The sequence below is a fragment of the Crocodylus siamensis genome, chromosome 1 (assembly GCF_052110815.1).
Source record: "Crocodylus siamensis isolate JL-2025a chromosome 1, ASM5211081v1, whole genome shotgun sequence".
NCBI lineage: Eukaryota > Metazoa > Chordata > Crocodylia > Crocodylidae > Crocodylus > Crocodylus siamensis.
The window spans coordinates 171630894-171642980 of NC_143395.1; the positions used below are offsets into that span (position 1 = coordinate 171630894).

Sequence of the window (12087 nt, forward strand, 5' to 3'; positions counted from 1 at the left end):
TTTTTTTCCTTTTTAAACATGTTGTGCTGCAAGTTCTACTTTATGAGCTAGCCTGGGTTTGAAGTAAACAATGCTGTCAAGCCTAATTTACAGAGTTTTTTGCACAGAATTGTCCATTAAACATTATACAAATATACCCACAAAAACAAGATTTTGTTTGATTGACTTGTCCTCTTGTAAAGTGTGCACCTGCTGTGAAATGAAGTCGTGGAGGGAAAAAAGTGGAATAATTTAACTTTTTTATTTGTAAAGATAATCAGGGTTTTTCTGATTACATCTTAACTTCATAAATGTTAAATAACCTATCAGCATCTAGTTGTTGTAAATTATGAAAAGGAGTATTGCTGGGAATATTAACCAACTAAATCCTTGTTCTTTAGTGAACATGAAAATGTGTTATGGCAGGTTGTCATTGTGCTCATGGTAACTTTGACACCAAATAACAAAACTGCCATTTGCACTTAGGGTAAATTGGTTCAGTTGTGCTTTTACTGTTCCTTTTATTCTGACATAAATTTATGAACTCTGGAACTAAGCAAGTGGTTTCCCAGCTGATTTTAACAAATATGCCCATTCCATTTCATTCAGTCATCAGAGTACCCAGGGTATGTAGTTTTGGACTTGCTGCAGATGTTGTAGGGCATGCTTGAACATATAAGGATATTTTTGTTCTGTTTCCCTACTTTAAGACGCTACATTTTTTCTCTTTTTCAGAAGGAAAAATGATCTGTTGATGTAAGCATGGGTGAATATTAGGAGTTATTTCTATTGAATATTTATTTGAATTTTTCAATTCTTCTGCTGTAATGTATTTGCAATATTGTGTTCACATTCTGAGAATATTCTACCAAGTGAGTTTATTGGCAGGACCATTCACACTCAGTACATAGGACTGGACTAGATGACTTTTTGAGGTCCTTCAAGCTCAACATTTCTATGTTTCTATATTACAGAACATGTACAATATATAAATATACATATAACCAAGTAGTATTGTTTTTTCCAGGCTCCAGTGTTAGCATTTTTAGCTTAATACTGTTTTCTTTGCAGTCCAACTGCTTCATTTATTAGGAAACTTAAATATTTACATGGGCTAAATTTGAAAAGTCATTGATCTAAAAAACCTACATTTTGTAGGTCTGCATCAGTTGTCTATGAAACCATACAGTAGTTCCTATGTTTTTCTTTCACAAGTAAGTCAAGCCTCCTTTATGGGACAGCATAGGTAGCTGGTGGACTGGAAGGAAATAATAAACATGAGGATGTTTTGGAAACTAACAGCCATGTCAAAATAAAACCATTTTGTGATCTGTTACTGGACCACATCACTTCTCTACATAGTCACCCTACTTTGCACATAGGTATTTCAGTGAGTCACAAGTTTCTTGGCACTGTCTTAAAAGAATCTTTTTGATTGCTGTGACAGCTACTCCTTCAGTGCAAGTTGCATTCCTGCATCACTGGTGAATCTGCAGCCATGAGTCCCCTTCAGTGTCCAAACGGGTGATAATTACTTGGTGCACGATCAGGATTGTAGGGTGGATCTGGTAAGATTTCACAGTCCTGTCCATGCACATTTTCAATAGTTGCCCATGCACTGTGCAGCCTTGCATTGTTGTGCTAGAGGAGAACACCTTCCTTGACCTTCCATACCATTTGGTTTGAAGCTCAGCTTCAGGTGATTTGGGAGAACATGAAAGTAGGTGGTGTTGTTGGTTATGACCCCACATTCCATGAAGCAGATGAAGTGTGGTACCATGCAGTCCCAAAATAGAATGAACAAGACCTTACAAGTAATTGAGAGTGACATTTTTTGGGCTGTGGTGACAGTGTGTTTCTCTACTGAGCTGCCTTTTGCTCTCAGGATCATAATGGACCTAGGTCTCTTCACCAGTGATGATGCATGACAGGAACCCCTCACCTTCACCCATACACACTGCAGAAACTGGATACACCTCTCCACATGTCATTTATGCACATCCATCTGTTGTTTTGACACCCAGTGGGTACATACTTTCCAGTAATTCAGATGATCATGCAGTCAGTCAGCATGTGCATAATTGTTGAGCCATGCAATAGCATCCTCAGTGGCCATGTACAGTTTCTGTAGTCCACTGCTGAATTTAGCAGGCAGTCATCGACAATATGCTACATGGTGTGTGTTTTGCCACAGCTATGGGCTGGGTTGTCACAAAGACTCCAATAATAGAGGTTGGCTGTGCACAGACTTTTCCCTGTCTGGAACCTATTCAGCAAGACCCACTGATGGCATGGCAGGTTGAAGTCAGGTGCACAGACTGTAGGATCTGTAATAAGGAACTTGTTTGGTGATGATATTGACCTCCATTCATCACATCAATGGGTCTCCACCATGTGGTCCTAGTGTGGCAGTTTGGACCACAGTAGGTGTCGTGATGGTAGATGTACAGCAGGTGGATTTAAAAGATCACCTTACAAAGGCAGACTTGGATTGACATAAATTTTCTCCAGGAGCTTGCTAGTTGCAACTTTACATTGGATATGAGGGGGAACAGTGTTGCTCAGGACTAGGAGCCATGGTAGAGGGGTCAGTTGAAGAGTTCCCAATATGATGTACATTGTTGAGTGTAGCTGCACATCAGTGAGTTTGGTGTGTGACGACTAATTCTAAACTGGTGCACAGTACTCTGCTGCAGAGTACGAGATAGCAAGAGCTGACATCCTTAGGGTTCAGGCTTTTACACCCCATGATGACCCAGCCAACTTATTATGGAGGTTGTTGAATGTCTTAACTTTCATTGTTGTCTTTTTCAAATGTTCGTGATAGCTCAGTGTCCAATCTAGTGTCATGCCCAGGTAGACAGGTTTTGCTTTGTGTGTCAGCTTGTGGCCATTCAGGTGGATGTTCAGCTCCCAGGCAGCATTGGCACTGTGTATGTGGAAAATTCTGGAAATTGTCTTACTGACACTTGCCTGGAGGTGGCATGTCTTTCAGTAGTCATCCAGCTTTGCAATGTCACTGTGTAGAATGTGCTCAGAGAAAGTTCAGGCCTGGAATGCACAGTAGATGTTGTCAGATTAATTTCTGTGACTGGGTTTGTGGCAGGTCATTGGTGTAGAGGTTGTACAAGGTCAGAGCAAGCACAGATCCCTGAAGCAGTCCACTGGTCTGTCTTCTCTATAGACTTGTCCTCTTACCTATGTGTGCCCTGAACCATCTGTTGCAGAGGAGCAGTTTGGCAATGACAGTCACCCATGCAGGTAGGACTCTTGTTACCTTTACAAGCAGACCAGTATGCCAATAGTACTGTATGCTGATGTGAGGTCAAGGAAAACAGTGCCTGTCTTGAGGCTTCTTTGAAAACCATTTTCAATTAATATTAGCCTAAGTACTTGATTGCACATATTTCAACCTTGTCAGAAACCTGCTTGATTTATATTCAGGATGTTCTCTACCTCTGGAAGTATGTGCTGTAGAATCAGGCACTCCAGGACTTTAAAACAGACAGCCAGCAGTGATAGCAGGCAATAGCTTGATACCTGGTTTTGTATCTTTTACCAGTTTTGGGAAGATGATAACTTTTGACATGCACCAGACTTTTGGCAGCGTTCCCTCACATGTGATCCTTGTAAAGAATTGAACCAAACAAGAATGAGCATGTGGGCCAAGGTGCTTCAGGAACTTGGGGGGAAATGTTATCATTGCCTGGGGCAGTGCCAGACTTGATGTTGTCCAAAACCTTGTTAAGTTCAGGAACTGTGAAAGGTACTGGACAGGTTCTGGTTCAGTGCAAGCAGCAAAAAGTTCTCTATTCTTTTTGGAAGCAGCTTTGCACTCCCCTTTCCAATGGTGCTCTTGCTACACAAAGTAGCTGGCTGGTTACTTGTTGAACACCATGGGAGGGTGATTTGGTGTTGGTAGCTGATGTGCCTCTCCAAGATGATGAAGTAAGATATTCCAGGTTGGTATTGTCACAGTGCTTCATTCCAGTGCCTTGCTATTCTTCTGCCAATGGGCCTTGTGGAAGTTCCACTGTTTCTTCTTGGAGCTTTTGATGATTGAGAGCTGGAGTCCAATGTGGACCAGTGATGTCCTGTACTGACTGTGCAGGAAGTAGTCCAAAACCTGGCCAGATACTGGCCGTGGGTGACCATGTACTGAACTAATTCAGCACAAGTCAGAAGACTAGTAATTGTTCTATTTGGAAGAATGGAACGTGCCATGCTGCTTGGGGTCATGAATAAGAACAAGATCATTTTGTGAGGCCCAGTTTACAAGTTGTTCACTATTGACATCTGCATCTGTATAGCCCCAATCCATGTCATGGCTGTTGAAGTCTTCAACATAGATGGCTGGATGAGGCAGAGTTGGTAGGACTTGTTGGTTCCTGTTGATGCTGGGAGGCTTGTAAACATTTACATCCCAAGAACCACCACCCTGGGTAGCATCACAGAGGTCGGTGGACATCATCTGGAATATATCCATGATGTCAGACTGCACATATATGCTTGGCCATGCTTCAGATGTGGAGTCTAAGACAGCAGGTCAATTCTTTCATCTTTGTAGCATCCTGCTTCAGCAGGTGGGATGAGCATCTCCTGTAGGCATGCAGTATTGACAGCAAGTTGGAGAGCAAGCACACTAATTAGGCTTCGCTTAGCAGCTGACACACCCTCAACATTAAGTTGTAAGATTCGGAGTGGAGGCCCAATGGTATGAAAGCCATAAGGCTGCACAACATCTGGGTGGTCAGTGGCAATGACACTAGGATTCCTCAAAAAGGTCACAGAATTCAGTTTGCTAGCAGAATTATTAGTTTGGTGTGGACCAGGTACTGACGGTTGGCGCAATGTGAACTCTGATCCATTGCCAACAAAACAGCATGGATACTACAAGTGCTTACATGCAAAATAACATGTATACTGCCAGTGCTTACACCTGCTTCTGCCCCTGGTTCAGGAATAGTCACATACCTGTTTACAGGCATGAGTCAAACTTTGCAGTGTTGTCCTTTATTATAGCTGTTGATTTTTTTTATTTAATGTTTTTGTTTTTGCAAAAAAAAGCCATAATGCAAGACAAAATTACAAAAATCAATAAATAAAAAACACACACACACACACAAAATAGCTATAATGCAGGACAACATTACAAAGTTCAACTCCATTGTGCAAAGTTTGGCTACATCATGTGTGTGAACAGGTATGTGAGGTAATATACAGAATATACACACACTCATCGCTTCCAATCTTTCTTGTGACTGATATGGTTCACTCAACAGTCCAGCTCACACCTTTACAGTTACACTATTATCATTCTCATTACAATAACTGCACTGCACATCTGTGCTCCTGTGCACCCACCCATCCACATGCTCATCACCATCACCTTTAACCATGACAATCATGCAAAGGGGAGAGTTGACAGCCTTGCCAGATGCCCAACTCCATCACATTCAGCACTGTTAGGAACCCATTTACCAGCTCCCTGTTGCTCACATTGGTGTACAGTATCTTTATTCAGATGACAAAATTTGCGGGGGACACCCATCTTCTTCAGTGTCTTGAACAGGAACTGATGGGAAACTTGGTCATAGGCCTTCCCCAGGTTGAAGTGCATTATGGCTGTGTTATGATGTCCTGCCTAGGATTCATCCACTGTGGACACGTGGCTGAGATTTTGTACTTCTCTACCCACTCGTAGACCTTCTGTTGAGCCATAAAGTTACAACTATATTGAGCCACCACTTTGGCCTATAAAAAACGAATGATAGAACACTGTTCTTCTTTGGTGCATGCTAATAGCTGCATGACCGTGTTGTTTACATGCTTATTAGCATCTCATGTGTTCCATGCAAATTGATGGGTGTATATGACAATGCCATCATCCATGTTCCCCACTGCTGCACAGTTTCCCATTTTGTCACAGACACAGCATGGGCAGTCATTTTGCTTTTTAGTTTCAAAAACACCCTTATAATAAATATATGAGGTTCTCATTTTATTAAAAATGGACAGAGTTTAGTCATGATACAAAACTAGGCATTACAGCATTATGCTTTTAAACAAGTATAAAAGAACAACTTACAAATATAAAAAAGTTCATATAATGATCCTAGTTTTCTAAAATGAATTCTGTAATATCTATGACTTGAAAAGCATAAATGTTCTCCTTTACATATACATATAAAGTCATATATGACTGGAGCTGTGATCGTCTCATTGTAGACTGTCCCAGAGCACTGAAATTGCATTCACTTACATTACTGGTACCAGCAAACTAATTTTCAGCTTCACCACTTCAGAAAACAGCTGACATTTACTTTGTCTGAACAAACTGATATATTTCTGAGCAGACAATCTTTTTTAAGCTGATAGTTGGCTTGCAATAAATGAAGCTGAGTAATCAATCAATCAAACATGGTTAAAATCAGAACTAAAGTCCTGAAACATGTCTTGGCCTTGTATTTCTGTTATAATTAAAGCTGTTGTGAGAACTTTTAAGTTTTTTAAAAATAATTTTGTAGCCTTTATATTCAAATCTTGTTTTATTACTGGACTCAATAAAAACACTTATTTTGAAGTAGATATGCTTGTAAAATTCCTTTGCTAAGTTTGGAAAGCCTGCGTTCAGTTGTCCTTAGATTGTATTATCTTCATCCTTGGAAGCTAAGGTTTTGTGAGTATTACCAAATTTAGATATTTCTGCTGGATTTGCTCCCAAGCTAACTTGTAGCTTCAGCTGTTCTAAAGAACTGTAGTGAATTAAGTAGAATTTTTACAAAAGATTGTCCTGTTATTTCTGAAACATCCATCCAATGTTGAGGATTTTTCAACTGACTGAAATAGTATTTGAGCTGTTCTACCCTCAATTCAAACTCTTACCTCAAGATCTTCTTTTAGTTCTTTTGGTTCTTCTGCACTCAGTTCATCTTAGACAGGTGTGGATACCTGAAATGTTCTTAATACTTCTTATATTATCTCCTGAAATTCAAAATTTTATTTGTCTGAATTTTTAAAGTTAATTTGGTGATCTGTAGGCAACATCCAAAGTGTCTTTTATTTCTCTTTCCTCTGTTATCCCTGCATGCTGAACTCAAAGCATTTGGCATATGGGCAGTGAGGATATGGAGCTTATGTTCCTTCCTGTTGCTGTCTGTCTGTCATACTTGACACTAAACCTCTCAGAACAGCAGTACCAGCACAGCTTTGTCCATGATAGTTGCTAAGCCTCAGATCAAGATGCAATATTATATTTTGAATTATTGATAGTTACCTTCTAGAATGTACAAGCTGCAATATACAGTTCACTGAACACTTTATGAACTTTCCATGTCATCAGCAAATTGCAGAGAACTGTCTTTTTGATTAACAATAGGCCTATTTTATATACCACAAACAAATACAACTATCCTGAAGTTTTCTCAGAAATATCAATCCCAATATTAAGGGCCATGATTACAATTATCTTATTTTGAATAACTTCACTTGTGAATTTGTCTTGTCTTTCTTTCTTCCACTTTGAAATAGTTGGAGATTGCAAAAGCTTCCTCTGTTTACTTAATCAAAAAAAGTTTCTCTCTAAAGATTGAATTAAATTGTTCTGCCATTAGCTAAAGAATAATGGAGCCACTGAAAATCGTTAATTATGGTTGCATAGGAACAATGGCCTTGTTATGTGTGAGGAATATTTAAGTTGTTGCTAGTAAGATATTAAGGGAATCCTAACAGTGAGCATATCTATGTGTACATTAATGCACCATGATTACAGCGCATTAAGTAATAACAGGTACTAACTTAATGGGCTGTAATTTGAACTACTGTGCAGTAGCACCAGCACGTCTTTTATGTAACACTAATGCACAGCAGAGTAGTTCTACTGCATGTTAGTGCATTAGCATGACTTTTGCCATGGTGCACTAATGCACAGTAGAATTAGTCTACTGCACTTTTAGTGTCTCTTGTAGACACATCCAGTGTCAGGCATCTAGTATTTGGTGCCTTTTGCAGATAGAGGTGGATACAAATTCAGTACCAAAAACAGCAGAAGTAGTTTCACTTGTTTTTGGAAATGTGGTTTGCTTTCTTTTTTTTCAGCCATATTTTAAAATGATTTCGCTTCACTTTAAACACCATGTAAATATATGCTTATTTTTTTTTATTTTCTTAAATCTCTCTTCAGTAAGAATGTTTTGCAGAATTGAAAAACACACACAGTATTCTGAAATCTATTGCTGTTGTTTTATAGACACTGTGGTCTTTGTAGAGCTGGGTAGAATGCATCGGAATGAAGAAAGGAAGTGCTCTACACGTGTCGATTTACACTAGAAAACATTTGTTACCATGTTTTGGCTTATGTAAGCCCAGGCTCTTCTCTCCTCTAAAAATGCTGTAAAGGAAAGATTGCAAGATGGCAGCTGCCAAGCCCCACCCCTTCCCCTTCTGGCATAGTGGATTGGAGGGCCAGAGCTGGCTAAAGGACAACTAAAGAATAATGGGCTGCAGAATGTCTTCCCCTCTTCTACTAATGAGGAGGGCATATGGACCTCCTCTGGGGGAGGGAAGAGGAAAGAAGAAAAGAGCTAGGTGGCTTTGTGAGTTAGCCTCAGAAGAGTGGGAACTGGCTGAATCAGAGCTGTGAGGATAATTGATATCTCTGTTCATCACCTAAACTGGAAAATCAAAAAGAAATGCCATTTGTATTAAACTGTTCAATGTAACCGGAGGTGACAAGTTTTGATTTCAGGAGTTCTTTAAAAAAGTATAACCAAGGACTGATTCACAAAAGTGCTTGAAGACTGTCTTTCTTCTCCCGAGTAGTCCAGTGGCTAAAATGCTAACTTAGGATTTGGTTCACTCAGTGCCCTTCCTTATGTGAGGTGCTTTGAACCCACATCACTCACTTCCCAGGAGAGTGCTGTTGTGCTAGAATGACCGTTAGGGCACATTCCCATTATCATGAACATGTGGTTTGTGGCACAGCAAACCCATGTATGGCACTGCAAACCACACATGCTGCACGTGCATGCATTTACTGTGCTGCTAATTTGCAGCACAGTAGGTTTTTTGATACTGGGCTATCCCTGTGTCAGAAATAAAGCATCAACTATGTGCTGCTCCTGTTTGTCCCCAGGGAAATACATGTGGGGATGTGCCCTCAAGGGCTACTCTGGGGTCACATACTCTAAATCTGTCCAGTTATTGCTGCTCCACTTTTCATAAAAGATTAAATCTTTATGGAGCTAGAGACAGCGACTGTAACCTGGTGAGCAGAACACTCAGCTGGGAGATGGCATATCTGGGTTTTGGCCTCTGCTCCATTCTAGTGAATGTTTCTGTATACATGCAAAGTGGGGCAGCATGAACATGAGAGATTGAAAGCATCCCACTTGATGTTAATATCAATAGGCTTATTTAAAAGTAATTTTTCATGAAATCAGTACATGGACATGTATCAGTTTTTCAGATTTGTCTTCAGAAGTGTTACACACCCTTCCAGGAGTATATGTTATAGCCATGGTGGTCTAAGAAATGGAGATAAACACAGCTCTTGGGTCAGAGGCGATATCCTTTATTAGTGAATGTATTTAGTTGGTGTAATAAAAGATACTGCTACACACCATTTCATGTTTTTAACTGCTGACAGATTTTTTTTTAATATATGTTTTGAATGATACTTATTTCTAAGGCTAGGTACAGACATTTAAAAAGCCAGAGGTGAAATCAATCTAAGTTGCAAGGTTTTCGGTATGTGGTTAGAATAAAGTAGTAGTGAACTGAACACACATTCACCCTTTGCTGGGATTGGGGGGGGTGAGGGGCATGCAGGGTGTCCATCTTAGATCAGGTTCTGCCATTTTTGGTCTATGTGTGCTGAACTTCTGTTCCATTATGGATTTAAACCAGTTTCCAATCACTTATACAAGTGTAATGACTTTACCTGGCCTTAAACAGAAATTGGACAAAATCCCAAGTGGGGCTTGAGCTCAGAGTTGCAAATATTAAAGTACCTCTTAGAAGCCACCCTACACTATTACTCTTACACTAGTACTGCACTATTAGTATTATAAGATAATTGCTGTGTATTCTTATTCCATAATAGGGGTTTTCAACATCAGTATACCTGTGGAGTATAATGTCTTACTAAATGCTGGCAGTCCTTCCCAGTTGGTAAGACCAGTAGGTCAGCCTCAGTTTCTCCTTACGGATGACCTGGATCCATACACCCAGTACGAGATAAGGATACAATGTTGCCAGAATGGTAAGATGGCTTCAAATAATTCACTAGTGCGATCATCAAAGAGTACAGATTTGCCAAATAGGTTCAGGTCAGCAAAATAAATAACATCTTCTTTCTAAATTGAAGCGAGATGTTTACCCAATAAACGTAAACCCTAGCACTAAGTGAAGCATTATATATTTTTCTATATTATGTCATGAATATTTTAAACAGAGATTAAAATATCTGTATTTGGGGAACATATCCCATTTTTTCAAATGCTTTGTAAAGAGGGTTTAAATATCCTGTTCTTTTAAAAAAAACAAAAACCTGCTCTGCATAGAACAAAATCTTTGCCTTAGTGGTGTCTACTGCACTAACAGTGGGCCTAGAAAGATAAAGATAAATGTTCAAAAAATTGGAATATATTGAATGAAGTGCATATGTATTTAAAAGCACTGGGAATACTCAATCTGACCTGAGTATATCTTCTGATGTAACACATGGGAGCTGGTTCTGGTTTTCTTTCACAGGCATAAATCAGCAATATCTCCACTGAAGTGATTACTTAGTTACGTACACTGAGGTCTTAGTTATAAAGCAAAATGCTTCTTTTAGGTATGAGATTATTTTCTACATGGAAATTTGCTTTTCATTGTTTATTCTATGAAAGTGCTAACTTCTCAAACATTGGGTCCTGAAACTCAGCTTATACAAAATTTATGCTTCTTAAAGACAGTTTTACCTTTGACTTTAGTGGAAGCAAAATCAGGCCAAAAGTGTAACTTCTGTAAGTCTTACCTCATGTCTTCATAATTTCAGACTTCCTCCTTTATTTTTACTGTCCTTCGTTTTCCTACAGTGTGTAGTTTTGTTACATTTCCACAAAAATAAAAGGAGAGATCAGAGAGCTGTATCTAGGCAGGTTAATAGGATGATAGGCAGGTGATAGGACACAGGCAGTGTTTAAAAGACTTCTTAAATATTTTTAAATGGAAAATTAATATTTAATTTCTTCATTTTTATACATTAAAAAAATTATGTTACATTTTGTTTTAACTTATGGCTACCATTTCTAATTGAAGCTTCTGCTTTTGTTCAGAGAAAATAATACTGACATATTTAGATTCATAAATGATTTTATTTCTTATATTAGATGATTAAAATGTCAATTGTATTGTTGTGGAAAACTCTGACCTTTAATTTTCTCTTCAGGTGCCTGTGGAGTAGGCACTAGGACACATGCAAAAACAGCTGAAGCACTTCCTGAGGAACTGAGCCTGCCTATAGTGAAGGCAAAAGGATCTGCAGTTATAGAAGTGAAATGGGCACCACCTAAGAAACCAAATGGAATCATAACCAACTACTTTATACACAGGTAGACTTTTTATGAATCTCTTGAAAAAGCATTTATGTAGCCCACATCATACTGGTGGATGAACAGTGTCTTGAAATGTATATAGCATATAGTAAGAATCCATCCTTTTGAAAGTTAAATTAGGAGGACATTTGTTTATGGTTGGACAAGTTGCACTAATGTTGTTAATCTTCAACCTCTTTGAGTGATTATAGATGACATACAGGAATTTATGCATTTTATAAAGGCAGAAAAAGGCAACATTTTTCAGATAGTGTACTGTATTTACCTCATCTCCCATGTACTCAAAGCCATACTGTGAAGGTTTCTCCAACATGTCCCCCTCCACCACACAGTCTCCCCCACATGCCCCTACCCCCTTGCATTCCCCTTACCACACCCCCCCTCCACTGATGCATGAGCCAGTCAGGGGAAGACAGTAGCTCACCTTTGGCCTTGTCCCCAGGCCCGCAGCTAGGGCTGCAGTAGCCTCCTTCCCCTGGTAGTTCTTGAATCTAAGACGAGGCTTCCC

The 12087-nt window shown here is 39.3% G+C and overlaps 1 protein-coding gene across 1 annotated transcript in view; it reads left to right on the forward strand.

The window, feature by feature from the left end:
* USH2A (usherin) overlaps positions 1 to 12087 on the forward strand; it is a 653616-nt gene that overhangs the window by 540185 nt on the left and 101344 nt on the right. The window contains exons 58-59 of the mRNA XM_090031530.1: positions 10082 to 10240; positions 11414 to 11576. Coding sequence (XP_089887656.1) covers positions 10082 to 10240; positions 11414 to 11576 — 322 coding nt within the window. The remainder of the gene's footprint in view (positions 1 to 10081; positions 10241 to 11413; positions 11577 to 12087) is intronic.